Source organism: Halichoerus grypus, chromosome 1 (assembly GCF_964656455.1).
Source record: "Halichoerus grypus chromosome 1, mHalGry1.hap1.1, whole genome shotgun sequence".
NCBI lineage: Eukaryota > Metazoa > Chordata > Mammalia > Carnivora > Phocidae > Halichoerus > Halichoerus grypus.
The window spans coordinates 185591916-185608432 of NC_135712.1; the positions used below are offsets into that span (position 1 = coordinate 185591916).

General features: G+C 49.6%; 1 protein-coding gene across 3 annotated transcripts in view; it reads left to right on the forward strand.

Moving 5' to 3' along the window:
* Positions 1-16517, forward strand: part of PRICKLE2 (prickle planar cell polarity protein 2) — a 313543-nt gene that overhangs the window by 262972 nt on the left and 34054 nt on the right. For all 3 annotated transcript variants that reach the window (XM_036117113.2, XM_036117115.2, XM_036117114.2), the window contains 3 exons: positions 225-428; positions 3602-3788; positions 9110-9985. In XM_036117113.2, coding sequence (XP_035973006.1) covers positions 225-428; positions 3602-3788; positions 9110-9985 — 1267 coding nt within the window. The remainder of the gene's footprint in view (positions 1-224; positions 429-3601; positions 3789-9109; positions 9986-16517) is intronic.

Genomic DNA, 16517 nt, shown 5'->3' on the forward strand with positions numbered 1-16517 from the left:
CTTTAGCTTTGTCTTCCTTGGAAGGAAGAAGAGTGGGAGGGCGGGCAAGCAAAACCCGCCCTGCCGTGTATGTAAAGCAGGTAGCACAGTGACTAGCTTGAAAACAAGTTCACAGCCACCCGCCCTTGGTGGGAGTGGTGGGCTTTTATCTGGTCCGGCGGGCGGCGCGCCCCCGAGAGACAGACGGGCTGGTGTTTGTACTGACGTGTCTGTTTGCCTCGCAGTGCGGAGGCCAGATTAACGGCGGGGACATCGCCGTGTTTGCGTCCCGTGCCGGCCACGGCGTTTGCTGGCACCCGCCGTGCTTCATCTGCACCGTCTGCAACGAGCTGCTGGTGGATCTGATCTACTTTTACCAAGATGGGAAGATATACTGTGGCCGGCACCACGCCGAGTGCCTGAAGCCGCGCTGCGCAGCCTGTGATGAGGTCGGAGCACGCTGCCCTGCCGCGGCGGGGGAGTGGGGGAGGCGCCGCCCATGGGGGAGGTGCCGCCCATGGGGGAGGCCCCGCCCATCGCCCCTCCGTCCGCCCCGCCCATAGCCCCTCCGTCCGGCCACAGGCCACACTTTGTCCTGTGCTCTTCTGCACAGAAGAAAACCAGAGGCCGCTCCACCTTCCTGCATTACGCCTCGCAGGAGAAGCCCCACCCCTCCCTGGTTGCTAGCAGGTCGCCATTTCCTGGGCATCCAGGTTGGAGGGCAGTTTCTGTCGCTGAGAGTCGCCGGCACTAGGGCAGCCCCAAACTCTCAAAGAAAAGCATTGTGCAGTTTTCGATTTCATCCTGGGTCCCGGGGAGTAATCATCAGTAATGGTGTGGCACTTAAGTCTTAAAAGAGTTGGGATTCCTGAGCTTCAATGGGACACGTTGGTTTGAGAAGAGGAACATTTGGTGGCACTATTTCGTTTCCCCGTAACTGACAAAAGTTCTGATGGGGATTCAGGAGGCAGGTGCATACTCCCTTAGGAGAGTCCTGCCCCATGCTCTGAGAGGTACTTGAATTGGCTACCCCAGGTCAGAAAGCGGACTAGAACACCAAGTCTGTGCCTGGTGTTTTCTCCCACCACAGGCACACCCAGATCTGATCTGTAAGCTGCAAGAAGAGAAAATCTGCTTTGGCTTCACAAGTTTGGAGCTTATATTTCTATACAAAGTTAAAAAAATAAAAAGTTTGGAGGAGAAAAGAGAATATTCTAAACCTGACCACTTTTATGGGAATAATTTGGGAAAGATCTTGGAGAGGGGTTTCCTCCTACACAGAGTGGATTTCTGGTTCCATCTGACCGTGCAAACAGCAGTGTGGGCTTCTGCAAGCACCACTCCCCTTTTCAGCCACAGCCCACTCCTGCCTGCCTAGGAGAGGTTCACTTTTCTAGGAGGAAGCTGACCAGCCTTAACTAATTTGGATTCTAATGCTGATGGTGATGTTCTGGAGAGACCCTCTAGATGGGTATTTGGGAAACTGAATTCAGTTCCACCTGAATTCAGGCAGCCACTTTACCTTCATCCCTCAGTTTCCACTTCTGGAAATTAGTGCTCCTAATACTTTATTGTTATCTAATGGCAAATAGAATATGGCGATTGAGGTTTTTGAAATTTTTGTTTATTGAGATGTAATTCACCTAGCATAAGGTTCACCCTTCTTAGGTGTCCAGTTTGGTGGGTTTTAGCATATTCATAAAGTTGCACAACTCTCCTTGCTGTCTAATCCCAGGACATTTTCATCACCCCCAAAAGAAACTTTGTATCTATTAGCAGTCCCTTCCCTTCTCCCCTCCCCCTACCCCTGGCAGCCACTAGTCTATTCTCTGTCTCTATGCATTTACATATTCTGGACATTTCACATAAGTGGAATCAGACAGTGTGTGATCTTTTGTGAACATGATCTTTCACCTGGTGTAATGTTTTCAGGGTGAATCCACGTTGTAGCGTATCGGCACATTATTCCTTCCCAAGGCTGAATAATACTCAGTTCGTGTGTATAGGTCATGTTAGGTAGAGCCATTTGTCAGTTGATGGACGTTTAAGTTCTTTCCACTTTTTGAGTATTATGATCAATGCCGCTATGAACATTCATATGCAGGTTTTTGTGTGGACATATATTTTTCCGTTTTCTTGAGTATATACGTGGGAGTGGAATTGCTGGGCATAGGGTAATTCTGTGTCCAAGTTTTTGAGGGAATGCAGACTTCGTTTCAGAGAAGCTATGGTATTTACATTCCTACTCTCAGGGAAGGAGGTTCTAGTTTCTCTATATCCTCAACACTACTTTTCATTAGTCATCTTAGTGGGTGCAAATGATATCACATTATGGTTTTGATACGTCTGTCCCTAATGGATAATGATGTTGAGCATCTTTTCATGTGTTTATTGGCTATTTGTCTATCTTCTTTTTGGAGAACTGTGTATTCAAATCCTCTGCCTGTTTTTTTGTTGTTTTTTTTTTAATTGAGTGATTTTTCTTTTTATTGTGGAGTTGCTTCTATATTCTGGATACTAGTTCCTTATCAAATACATACTTTGCACCTATTTTCTCCCATTTTGTGGTTACATTTTCACTTTCTTGATGTCCTTTGAAGCACAGAAGTGTTTAATTCCGATGAAGCCCAATTTATCTGTTTTTTTTTTTCCTTTTGTTGTTTACACTTGCGATGTCATAGCTACGAAACCATTGCCTAATCCAGGTCCTGAAAATTTACACTTGTGTTTTCTTTTAAGCATTTTATAGTATGTAGTTCCTTTGGTCTCTGATCTCTTTTGAATGAATTTTTGTATACGGCTTGGATTCATTCTTTTGCATGTGGTTATCCAGCTGTCCCAGCCACATTTGTTGAAAAGACCGTTCTTTCCCCATTGAATGTCCTTGGCATCTTTGTTGATAATCAGTTGGCCATAAATGTTTGGGTTTGTTTCTGGACTTTCAGTTCTCTTCTATTGATCTATACGTCTGTTTTTATACCAGTACCACACTGCCTTGATTACTGTAGTTTGTAGTCAGCTTTGAAGTCTGTGCTTTGAAATTTTAAAAAGTCTATATTAGAGGTCAAAACACAAATGCTTCTGAGGGCAAGGCAGGTTTTGTACACGAAGGTGACTCATTTTAAGACAGCAGTGAGTGGTGAAAAATATGACTGAACTGGAGAACTCACCACTCATCTAGCAGTCCTCCTTCTCAAATACTGTGTTTTCAGCAAAGAAACCAGGAGTCTAGGTGTTAAAATGACATTCCCTATTTTTAAAAAGATGTTGCATCAGCCAAATAAGACACGTATGTGTTGTCCAAAGTGCCCACAAACCATCGGTGTCTGGTCTTGCTTTATATTCTTCAGGGTAGACCTTTATTTCTCTTATTAAAATGTGGTTCAATTAATATCTGGGCAGGCCAAAAACTGTGGTTAATTATGCTTTAGGCAAATCCCAATGTGCTAACTGATATCGATATAGAATATGCAAGTACAGATAAGATTTTTTTATTGAGAAATTTGTGGGAAAGACCTGCTTTCCCATCCTTCTAGTTTGGGGTCCCCATAGCTCTTCTCCGGTAAAGTGCATTCTCCTGGCTGGGTCTTAACCACTGATCCTTTGGCTTCCCCATCTCTAGATCATCTTTGCAGACGAATGCACAGAAGCTGAGGGACGGCACTGGCACATGAAACACTTTTGCTGCTTCGAGTGCGAGACGGTGCTTGGCGGCCAGCGCTACATCATGAAGGAGGGAAGGCCCTACTGTTGCCGCTGCTTCGAGTCCTTGTATGCAGAATATTGCGACACCTGTGCCCAACACATAGGTGAGGCAACGCTTGGTACTCAGCTCAGTCCTACTGTGACTGGGTCTCCTTGGCATCTGGCGTAGTTAGAAGCCCTTTGGCTCTCAACTCATACTGGCTTAAGTGAAAAAAGGGACTTTCTTGGCTCACTTTACTGGAAAGTTCAAGGAGTGTGCTTGCTTCAGGTAGGGATGGCTCAAGGGTTCAAAGTCTGGAGGGTTTTCTATCCTTTGTGTCTCAGCACTACTTGCCTTCTGTTGGCATTGGTAAAAAGCAAGCTGCCTTCACATGCTGGCTAAGAGGACTCCCCAATTATACATAATCTTAGCACTTGCATTCTCAAAAGGAGTGAGGCCGCATCTGTTCTAGTATCCAAATCGGTTCCTCCAAATAGGAACCTTATCATCCCTGGTTTGGTCACGTGTGCCACCCTGGAAACAAGACAAGAGGGTATTTCGGTTGGCCTGCCTGAGTCATAGGCCCACCCCCGAGATGGGGTTATGGGATGTACAGCCCCACTACCAAGGGGAGGGGGAGAAGTCCCAGAAGGAAACTCTGAGGGAAAATGTAAACAGATGTCTTCCACAGCCTCCTTGGAAAACTTGAGGATCCACAGAGGGAGGAACCAGCATAGTCCTCTTGGTAGGAAGGGGTTGTCAAGAAAACCAAATGGTTTCTGGCAAGCATGTCTTTAAAAAAAAAAAAAAAAAATTCAGCAAAAGCTGACCCAGCCAAATACAAAGCAAGAGAACCTGAAATAGCTTATAAGCTATAAACTCCCCAAAGAGGCAGCAGATCTGAGATGGTGGAAATCATTTTCCCTTCGCAAATAACCGATTTGTTCAACCCTTCAACGCTCTTCCAGATCATGCTGCATCTGTGGCTTCCTCATTCAGCTCGCCTGTTCTGGCACCTTCAGAATGAGCCACCCTTTAAAAAGGAAAAGAAAGAGCTAGCAGGGGACGAATGTCTGGGAGACCAGCAACCTGCTCTTCCTGTGGCTTGTGCACGTCCAAGAAATCTGCTCAGAAGCTGCCAGCTTCTTACCTCTAGTGGGGAGATGTGGGGATAATCAGCCTGGGAGCCCATTTTGCCCCATGTCAAGGATTTTATCAGGAACCAAAAGAAGTGACTTTGTCTCCCTGCTTCGTCAGAAGTGATCTTTTATTCAAATGAAAACCTAGCTAGTACTTTGGAGAGCTTTGGGAGCTGGTAAAAATCACAGCTTTGCAGGCAGGGCACCTGCTGTGTGCTCAGTGGTCCTTTGTTGTTGGGCTTTCTGTCCCCGCAGACTCAGGTCTGCTTCCATGAGGCCTTTCAGAGCTGGAGTCCCTGCCGGGCCCGGGGTTCAGCATTGCTATGCAGCAGTATTCTCCAGCAGTATTCCCTGCTGGGGGGCCTGGGTGATGTGCCCATCCACCTTCCCCTAACCCCTGACTGGCCTCCCCCCTCTCACGGCCTGATGCCTCAACCGGGGACCCACCAGCTTTCATTTCTCCCAAGATCGAAACAGGGAAACAGACTTGCTTTGATGCTAAGAGTTAGGAAATGGGGACCTCGATTTGGACAGGTGGCTGGCCACGTGAGGAGGGCCAGGGTGGGCTGTGTTGGGGGGAAGATGGTGCAGCTTTCAGAGCCAGCACTGCTGTGCGTGGATTCTGGGTCTGCCAGTAGGCGGCGAGGGTACGGACAGCTCACCTGCCGCCACGACACCCGCTTCTCGCTAGTGTTGCTGTTTCTTCTGTCCCTTTCCACTGGGGCTTAAAAGCCTCACCAGAAACTGCCACTTAGAATGTTTGCTCAGCAACTTGGAAGAGAGGAAATCTGTCGGTCACCACAGCAGGTCCACCTCAGAAGGCCCCTCTGTTTTCTTCTCTTTCTCTCTCCTTCTAGCTATTTCAGGACTTTGACAGGCACTGTCTTCTCCCTCTTAAATCCAGAAAAAGGCGTCAGCGTTTTACCAGAGAGGGGGACCTCTGTGGCCTGCACTATTATCACTGCTGTAGTTAAAATGTGGTCCCTGATTTTGTTCTTTCCCTTCCCCTACTTTTCTGTGAAACCTCATTTTCCTGCAACAGTGAAAGGGTATGCTCTGTCTCTCCTGCATACCACCATCTCCTGGTGCTTTGCTCTGACCCTATTATACAAATACTCCGTATTTATACAGCCGCTCAGAGCGGACCCTGCATCAGGCGGCCGTCGCTAGGGCAACGGGGCTTTTGCCGGCGCACAGCAGAGTAGACAGTCCTGTAAACAGACCGAGGCTAGAGCAGCGCTCGACACACACACGCCCTCCAAGAAGGGCTTACAGGGCTCAGAGGGGGGAATTAAAAAGGAACGCTTAGATGTGGAACAGCAGAGCCCTTTTCCAGATGTTTCGAGTTCAGGACCAGTTCACAGGACCATCTGACATCAGGGATGTTGATCGGGGACCACACTGCACTGCCTGCTGGGCCGTTTTGTCACCCGCCTCCCCTCTGCGCGCCCCACCCCCAGCCCAGCCTTCTGCAAGGCCCCGTCCCCAGAACTGGGCCCCAGCTGCCACATCAGAGCGTGCGTCCTTGCAGAAGCTCAGAGAGGCAGCTGGGGGAGGACAAATACGGGAACTGAGCTTCCTGCGTGCCTCTGACAGGGAGCGGGTGAGCCTGCGGCTGCTTGGGCTGCGGGACAGCCGGGGGTGAGCACAGCCCTCTGCAGGGGACGGCAGGGAAGACGGAGCCAGCCCCAGAGCTCGCTCTTGGACTGCATCCAGGCAGTGGCCCTCAGAGCAGAGAGGGAGATGGGCAATCAGGGCGTAACGAAACTAGGAGAAGAAGAGCAGTGAGAGTAGTTAGCAGATACAGGTCTAGGCACCCCTGCACATTAACTCACAACAACCCGGTGAAGTCAGAACTGTTATTGTCCCCGTTTTACCACAGAGGGGACTGAGGCACAGAGAGATGAAGCCACTTGCTTAGGGTCACAAAGCCGCAGAGCCGGGATTGGAACCTCAGCAGATGGGCTTCAGCAGCTCCATCACAACCAGCTGGAATGGGATGCAGCTGGGATGCTAAGCTCCCTTCCTCTGACTCCTCACTGACTCCTGAAGCCCCACTCTGCAGGACTCCAGAGTTCGGCCTCCCGCACTGCTGCCCTGCTTCCTGCCTGGAGCCTGGGGACCAAGTGTGGATGGAGCCGCAGCTCTGGGTCCCGTCCTGAGCCCCGCCCCGCCAGCTCCCACTCCTCCCAGGAATGCCCTGTTGACAGGGAGTGCATTTCCACGGTGGCCGCTTTGCCTTCGCTTTGCCTTTGTGGCAGCTTCCGTCCCTCTAAAACTCCCCTCTCAGTCCCTAGGGCCGGACTCCCGAAGAAACAGAGACCCCTTAGTTTGGGGCGGAGCTTGTAGGAGAGGAAGTGCTTTGTGCCTCTCTCTCCCTGGGCTCCAGGGACCTAAAGGTAGGCGGCAGAGAGCACAGGAGGCCGGGACAGCTGCTTTGCCTTTTGCCCTTTGTTCTTGCCCTTCTCTTTGGAGATCGTTCTCCAGTTTCTTATTTACCAGCTCTCCAGACAGGGCTCTCAGAGTGATTCCTGGAGGGTCCAGGCTCCGGACTGCTAGCCACTGAAGGTGGAGGTTCACACTAGTACTACATTTCTGCAAAGATTTTTATTATCAGAAATCAGGAGTCTTGCAAAGGTCCCCTTCCATTCTGCAGTACTTGCATGAGACTGCATAGCCCACAGGCTCTCCCCACAGGAGGGGGACCCCAATGCATCCAGGCTTCCATCCTGCCAGCTTAGCAGCTGCTGTCAAGAGAACCTCCCTACGTCACTATCTTAGCGACAGTCCCGGGTGACTCTCCCATTGGACTAGTGCAGGTCTTGCGCCCACGTCTGAAGCAGCCACTAGGGTGGGAGATGCAGTTTTTTTACTAGCCAGTACTAGGTCCAGGCATGGCTTTAGCCCTGCCCAAAGCTCATGGCCCAAGGGTGGCAAGAAGGTGGTGTCCCTAGGGGCGCCTGGGTGGCTCAGTCGGTTAAGCGGCTGCCTTCGGCTCAGGTCATGATCCCAGAGTCCTGGGATCAAATCCCGCGTGGGGCTCCCCGCTCAGCGAGAGCCTGCTACTCCCTCTCTCTCTCCCTCGGCCTGCCGCTCTGCCTACTTGTGTGCTCTCTCTCTCTGTCAAATAAATAAATAAAATCTTTAAAAAAAAAACCAAAAAGGTGGTGTCCCACAGGGAGATTAAGTCCTAGAACCAGTAGGGGGCAGAAGAGATGCTGAGAAGCAAGAGCACTTGGGCCCCTGGGAGGTTCCTGCGGGGCAGGTGTGTAACAAGATTATGCAAACCAGGGACAGCCCTTGCTTGGGGAGGAAATGTGTTTCTTCCTTCCCTGATGACATTAAGCAAAGGGTGTGCGTGCTTGTGGAGGATGTCTTTGATGAACCACACCCAGTTTTTCCTTACCAAGTGTTGAAATCCACTTTTTTCTTTTCCACGGAACTGTTACCGTGATTTCTTCATCTGAATGGCCTGTGCTGGTAGGGGATTCAGGTCATCCATTCAACATATAAAGAGCCCCTCTGATGCATCAGGCCATGTTCCTGGACATGCCATAGAAAATTAATGACTCTGTTGTCCTAGAGCTTCACTTCTGGCAGGGGAGAGAATTAATAAGCAGATGCGCATGTGTGGTGGTGCATTGTCAAACAGTGTTCGTGCTGTGAAGAAAACTATAGCAGGTCAGGGTGAAAAATAGTGGAGAGCATGCTACCAGGTGTGCAGGAAGACTTCTCCAAGGAGTTGGCGGCATTTGAGCAGACCCCCAAGGAGAGTGAAAGAGAAAGTGTCAATGTCTCGGTTAGGAGCAAGACTTCCGGGTACAGATCTCACCTGTGATTCCTGGTTGTATTGAGTGAGGCAAGTTATTTAACCCTCCTGTACCTCTGTTTTCCCATCTGAGAAATGGAAATAATATTAGAAACCTACCTCATACAGTGGAGGGGTTAAATGACTTTACCTATATGCAAAGCATTTAAAGCAGTTTTATATCATGTGTTAGTAGCATTATTGTAATTTTGTCTGGGAGAATCTATTCCAGGTGGAAGGATTCATGGACAGGCCATGTTGATCTAGTTGTTTCTCTGCTCAGAGCAAATGAGTTAAGAAGCAGCTGACTGGTAGAACAAGGGGGCTCTCATAATGGGACATGCATACCATTTATGTGAGGTTCTGATTAGTGATTTATTGTTATTTTATTCTGTTGTATCTGGAACCCTGAGCCAAACCAGGATGCTGTGTGTTTCACATCATAATACAGGGCTCCGAGCAGCTTGTCAGCCTGTTCCATGTCTTTTCCATCCCCAGGGATCGACCAAGGTCAGATGACCTACGACGGCCAACACTGGCATGCCACCGAGACCTGTTTCTGCTGTGCTCACTGCAAGAAATCCCTCCTGGGGCGGCCATTCCTCCCAAAGCAGGGCCAGATATTCTGCTCCCGGGCCTGCAGTGCCGGGGAGGACCCCAATGGCTCTGACTCCTCCGATTCGGCTTTCCAGAACGCCAGGGCCAAGGAGTCCCGGCGCAGTGCCAAAATCGGCAAGAACAAGGGCAAGACGGAGGAGCCCATGCTAAACCAGCACAGCCAGCTGCAGGTGAGTTCCAACCGCTTGTCGGCCGACGTGGACCCCCTGTCACTGCAGATGGACCTGCTCAGCCTGTCCAGCCAGACGCCCAGCCTCAACCGGGACCCCATTTGGCGGAGCCGGGACGAGCCCTACCATTATGGGAACAAGATGGAGCAGAACCAGTCCCAGAGTCCCCTGCAGCTTCTCAGCCAGTGCAACATCAGAACTTCCTACAGTCCAGGAGGGCAGGGGGCCGGGGCCCAGCCTGACATGTGGGCCAAGCACTTCAGCAACCCCAAAAGGAGCTCATCACTGGCCATGAAGGGGCACGGTGGCAGCTTCATGAAGGAATGCCGCGAGGACTATTACCCAGGAAGGCTGAGATCCCAAGAGAGCTACAGCGATATGTCCAGTCAGAGCTTTAGTGAAACCCGAGGCAACATCCCAGTCGCCAAATACGAGGAGGAGGAAGAGGAGGAGGAAGGGGGCATATCCACTCAGCAGTGTCGGACCCGCCATCCAATCAGTTCCCTGAAATATACTGAGGACGTGACGCCCACAGAGCAGACCCCTCCGGGCTCCATGGAATCACTGGCCCTGTCTAATGCAACAGGTAGGTTCTGGTCACCTGGAAAACAGAAAGCAAGAGGTAATAATCTCTGAGTGACCCGAAGCTGGTCTTCAGGACTTTCATGTTGTTCCTGCCATGTGCCTTCCTCCAGAAGGTCATTCGGGAGGGGAACCCCAGTTTCAGATGGCTTCTATCTTTGCTCGTGTTCCCTATAAACAGGGCCTGAGACAGGGATGAGGATGCCTGGGACAGGTTGAGGGCGGGCTCCCAGGGAAGGGGGGTGAGAGAGACAGGCCAGGGTTGCGGGAGGAGCCAAGCAGAGAGTGCTATCTGGGCTGGCATCTAACTTCAACCTGACCCCACAGGGGGCTCTGGAGGATGGGTTGCATCGTAAAGTTGGCTCCCTCTTGCAACAAAGGGGCTGACGTCCCACACACCGTGTCTGTCAGTCACCGGCTTTGGGCTGCTAGAGAGCAGCTCCGGGATGAGGTTGTGGATAGGGGCAGGGGGCATGGCAGGTACTACTGGCCAAGGAGAACATTCAGGAGAAGAGGCAGCTGTGAGCTGGAGGCAGTCCTGACAACACCGGGTGGTGCTTGAGACACCACGGCACCCATGACAACTTCCAAGGCCGTTCCCAACCCCAGTGTCTCATTAGGGAGATCATTTTAATGTACAGATAGAGACCAAAGAAATGTGGATAGACAGGAGAAGGCAGGCAGGCTGAAAAGGAGCGAAGGGGGAAGAGAGAGACCATCCAATGCCTGCTTTCTCCAGACAAATGGTCTAGCCCATTTGCCTGTGAGGACCGATGCGGAAGTTCTCTAAGACGGCGCTACACAACATGTAGTTTGCGCGTGGAAGCAGCCTGCAGTGGGAGAAGTACTAAAAATGACAGTGTTTAGGAACTCTTGGAACGGTTTGACCTTGCCAGGACATCTGAGTGCATGCTTGGCGGGCTCGTCTTCCTGGTCCAGGTACGGACCAGTCAGGGTGTCGTGCAACCCACGAGTGAGTTGTGTGTGGCATGTGCTGTGTGTCAGTCATGCTCAGGAGGGTCACATATCCGTCCACGGTGGATTGAGAATAAAAAACGGGTCCTTCGCCATGGACAGCTGAGAAGTACTGTCCTGAGATGCACTTCCCTTATGAGTGGAGCACCTGAGGAGGGAGACACACGTCTACCCCTTACATCAGGGACCCCAGAGCCCAGTGGGTCTTGGTGGAGCTTGTCATAAACTTGTGCATGTCAGCCCCTGCTCAGCCCCAGCTGGTTGTTGCCGCATGCAAAGATACTTATTTATTCATCTAGCAGCTATGTAGCTCTTACCCCATGCCAAATTTGGTCCTACGCACTTTATAAATATTAACTCACTTAATTAAACCCTCCCAGTCCTAGAAAATGGATATACTATTAAGAGTCTCATTTTAAAAGAGTTGAAGAAACTGAAGCACAGAGAAGTTGAAGGCTTTGCCCCAAGTCACCCAGCTTTTAAAAGATGGGGTGGGGATTTGAATATGTGCCTACGACCCCGGAGCAGTGCTCTTAATCATACCAGGTTGCCAATAGTTGCGGTTCCTCCAGACAAGTTAAACATGTGGATTTTTAAAATGTGAAATCTATGTAAACTCTGCTAGACAGGCAAAGCATGTCTCTAAGTCATAGGGTGTCTCTACAGGGGGGGTTTAACCCTTATCCCTCCCAAATGCGTTCACGTCTGTGTTCTCGTGTGTCCTTGGGGACAAATACCAGGTATCTTTACCCTCATGTTTCCGATGAAACAAAAATGAGGCCTCAGTGACTAAGCACCTTACCTCGTGTCGTAGAAGCGGGCAATTGGTGCCGAGTGATGACTGCCTGGCTTTCAGCCCAGTTTGTGCTATTCTCGAAAACTTTATATGCTATGATTATTTAAGAGGCCAGGAGATAAATAGGTAATTCAGCCTCTGAAGCAGCGTTTCTCAAAGCTAGACCCCCTGCATTCGACATTGGCTGCTTGATTCAAACATGGAATCCAGGACGTGCCCCGAGACCTCCTGCCTCAGATGCTATGGAGGGGGGACCCAGGAAGCTGCATTTTAAGCAGCTCCCTGCTGATGCGGATGCAGCCACTGAGAACAGCTGTTCCTGGGCTTGTCTGTTTTGGCTTTATTGTCCTCATGGGGTGACTTAGGAGAAAATCAGGAGATCTAGGTGTTGGGAAATACTGGAAAGGCCACGTGATTATGTTTGAAGAATATACCATCTCGGATCCCAAAGAAGAGGCATGGGATTTATCCCTATGATTTTCTACAGGCCCTTGGGCAAAGCACCGAATGCCCCCCTCTGTCTCAGATTTGGGGGAAGCATCCCGGAACCGTGTCTGATACCGCTAAAAAAAATGCCTGAGATCAGCACTGCCCAGTAGCCACATGTGACTATTGAAATTTCGATTCATGAAAATTAAATGAAATTAAAATTTCAGGCCATCAGCTGCACCAGCCCCATTTCAAGCGCTCAAGAGCACTGAGCAGAATTTGAAATTACATTTAATTTCACTAGCCACATGTAGCTAGCGGCCACCCTGTTGGGCAGCACAGATGGCAAGAGGGAGCTGGTAGGATGGGCCCAATTTTAACCCCATCATTAGTCTCTGTGGAAATTCTCACATGAGCCCCAGTTTTTCAGATTGTCAATTAATGGCTTGCAGTACCAGTTCAAATCCAGCCTTTGTCATGTCGGAGCTGGGTGGCCTTGAACAAATTGCTTACATTCTGTAAGGCTCAGTTACCTCATCTATGGAATTTAGTGAATAACAGTACTTCCTTCGTAGTGTTTTGGGGAGGAGTATATGATAATGCATGAAAACCCATTAATATAGTCTTCGACGCAGAGGACCTTCTATAACGGTTACCTGATACTTGTTGTTATGATTGCATTTTTATCATGCTTGCATCTTATCCCAAGCATACTGGTGCGCAGCTTTGGCCTCCAGGAATGTTTTGGCTACTGACATCTCCCAGCATCCACCAGCTGTGCAGGTTTGCATTTTTAGGTTTGCAGATGTTCCTGTGGGACCCTCTTTTTTTTTTAACCAGCATGCAAAGAGCATGAGAAACAGGGAACTGAAGAAATGCATTCTGCGCCCCTGTGTTTCCATAGATCTGTCAGGCATAGCCGTGTGGAAGAAAGATTGCAGCTCGTATTCGAAGCACTGCTTCGTCCTTGGTCACTGGAGCAAACCTTAAATAGCTTTCCAGATCCTACGCTGTGCACACACACACACGCACGCACACGCACCCCAAAGATGTGGTATTGACTAGACTTGGAAAGTCAGTTGTTTTGCTGCCAACCCCCACTGTTGCATTTAAATTTTGCTAGAAAATTCCCTCGTCTTTTGAGAAGGCAGTGCTCAGAACTGTGTATCTTTAAATCGTGGAATCCTCGTCTGTGAGTAACAAGTATGTGTCATAGAAGGCTGAGTCAAAACACCTTGATCCTTAGGTGAAAGCTAGTCTTCACGATAATGGATTTTTTTTTCTTCCGTAGTCAATAACTCATGTTATTGAATAAGTTTGTAGTGTTTAATCTGGCATAAAGCATGATCTTTCTGTAGGCAGCATTTTTCCTTTGAACAGATCTGGAGAAACAGCCCCAGTTGATTTGCTAGGCTTTGGTCTGGGCTTTGGCACCTCCTGGTTTGGTTAGAACCGGGAGCATACTGCCCCTTCTCCCTGGAAAACACCAGCCATCCGTTACGCTCACGCAGAGTGAGTCAGGCGAGCACAGTCACTCACCATTGACACGAGCACCGTTGGAACCTTGCAGAAGCTCTCGAACCCTCCATTGCCTAAACGTGCCTGCAAAGCAGCTTGCAGCCTGGGTGATCACAGGATTGCAGATAGTAATAACAACAGCGGCAATGGGCGTTATGGGGTGTTGATCACGTACTAGGTACAGTAATAAGGGCTTTGTGCGAACTAGCTCACCATATCTCTATGAGGTAGACACCGTTGTTATTCCCATTTTATGGATGACTTCAGTGAGACACAGAGAGGCTATGTAGCTCAAGACCACACAGCTTGGAAATGGAGGAGCAGGATTCAGATGCACGCATTCTAGCTCCAGGCCTGTGCCCTTAACCCCCTTACCATGGCACACGTGGATGGTGATGCTAGTAGTAACGGGCAACAACTGTAAGACCACAGACTGTGGTCTGACATGATGGTGATGTCACATGTAACATCTCTCCAAATCCTCGTAACAGCCCCGTGAGATAAGTCTGATTCTTTTCCCCATTTCACAGATTAGTATACTCAAGTCCAAGGGGGTTATGACCTCCACATGGTCACCACTGACAACCAGGACCTGAACCTGGGTGTTATAGTCTGCAAGGCCCTTACTCTCAACCACCTTGGTATAATCCCCACAGGAAGGGTCATGGTCACAGTCAGGATTTGCACAGTGACTCCATCTGAAGGACCAGGATTTCTTTTCCTGTCGCAGCCAGTCTGCTGATGTCCGTATGGCCCTGGCAGGGCTGGAGCAAAGCTGGAGAGCATGGCAGAGGGCAAAGCTGGCAGTCCGGGGTGACCTTCCTGGGTCAGGGAGGCACTTAAAGACAAAGGAGACAGGTGCACACGGTCCAGGGGTGGGCACCTGGCAGGAGGCATCCACAGAAGGCAGAGGAAAACTGTAGCACGAGTCAGGGCCACAGTTCCAAGTCACACTGGGGCCAGGTGAAGAGTTGAATTCAAATCGGGACCAGTTGCCTCAGGCAGAGGCCACACCAAAGGACAACTGGAGATGGTCAGCTGGTCCCCAGCAAGGCACCCTGGAGCACAGCAATGAGGCTCTTCCTTGAGGATCAGCCACATGCCACAAGGAGTGGTTGGGTCAGAGAGAGCCGGAACCTTAGGAAGGAAATGCAGGTATGGATGGGAGTAAAGAAAGGATGGTTTCTGTGCATTCATTCATTCTTCATTCAGCCAGCCAGTGTGACTTGAGGGCCTACCCTATGAGTTACCACAGAGTCAATGAGAGCATGGGCTGTAGACCAGTTGGCCATTGGAAGTTGGACTTTGTGGTTTAATACCTCTGGGACCTTGGGCTTATCTTTTCTGTGCCTCAGTGTCCTCATCTCTGAAATGAAATGACAGCCGTGCCTTCTTGGGTGTTGTGGGAATTAAATGAGTTAATTCCTGTAAAGAACTTAGGACAGTGCCTGATGTCCTCTAAGTGTTCAGTGCCATTAGCTGATAATACTATTAAGTAGGGGCCACTGCCTGTGCAAAGCACTAGGGATACAGTGCTGAGCTAATGTGGACAACGGGCCTACCTTCCTGCCCCTCACGGTCTAGTGGAGTTTCGTAGATAGTAAGCATCTAATTGTACAATATGAGATTGAATCTGTGGTTAAGTGCGGGCGAAGAGGGCATACAAAGAGGGATATAGCTGAGTCAGGGAAGTCAGATAGGGTATCCTGAAAAAGTGATGCCTAAGGGACAAGGGAAGGAGGATTCCAGGCAGCAAGAGCAGCATGTGCAAAGGCCCTGTGGTAGGAATGTCTGGCAAGTACAAACATATGAAAGAAGGCCCACAGTGTAAACAACAGTGAAGACTAATACAGGAGGATGGATGGGATGGGTGACCTAGGAGAGAAAATTGGCAGGGTGACAGTGCCTTCAGGGGAAGGGTCCTGAGAGACAGAAGAGGATCAAATTGAAAACATCGAAATGTATAAAAGTTTGCCACCTCTGGGATTCTTGACCCAGGCCAGCATCAGCTGAAAGCACATGTGTCATTGGCCTGGATATGCAGAGACCCAGGCAAAACAGAAATCTGAAAGGGCTTCCTGCTGCCTTTGATGAGTGTTGCACGATTGTGGCACCTACACACCTGTGTCACCGACACACTTTGACAAGGGACACTTCGTTGTGCAACACCAAGATCTACTGATTGCTAGGGGGTCGCAGGGTAATTTTTCAGCCTTGCTGGCAAATTGGGAGAGAACGAGAGAACAACAGTGTGGGGATCTGGAGCAACAACTGGAACAGCTCACTTGACCAAGAATGTCTGTGATGTTTTTTAATCCTTGTAATGCAAAACATTTCGATATTTAATTCTGGGCAGGAACATTGCTCCTTTTCTTCTGCATAGTTTGGATATGCATCCTCTACCCGAGTTTATTTAAATGGTTGGGTCAAACCTCCTAAGCAGCTGGCGCGTGTTACTTGAGTGGCCACACCTCAGTCATGCTCATGAACTTCATGGCCCAGATCCTTTGTTCCTCCCCTACGCTGGGAAGGATGGGTGGCCCGGTCTGGAATTACAGATCAGAAAACCCAGAGTCCTGTCAGTTGGCCTCAGGGCCAGCCTGGAGAATGCTTTAGTATCGTCTTCATTCATGGGAACAGTGGAACTCTTGTTTGCAAGTGTCAGAATCCCAACTCAACTGGTGTAAACAAATAAGTTTGTTTTCTTTAAATCAAGAGTCTACAAAGTTCACAGGATTTGGGTTCTGGGAACAGCTGGACCCAGGTGCCCAAATGATGTCCTCGGGACCCACCTTCTTTCCCTCTCTCTCTGGGTTCT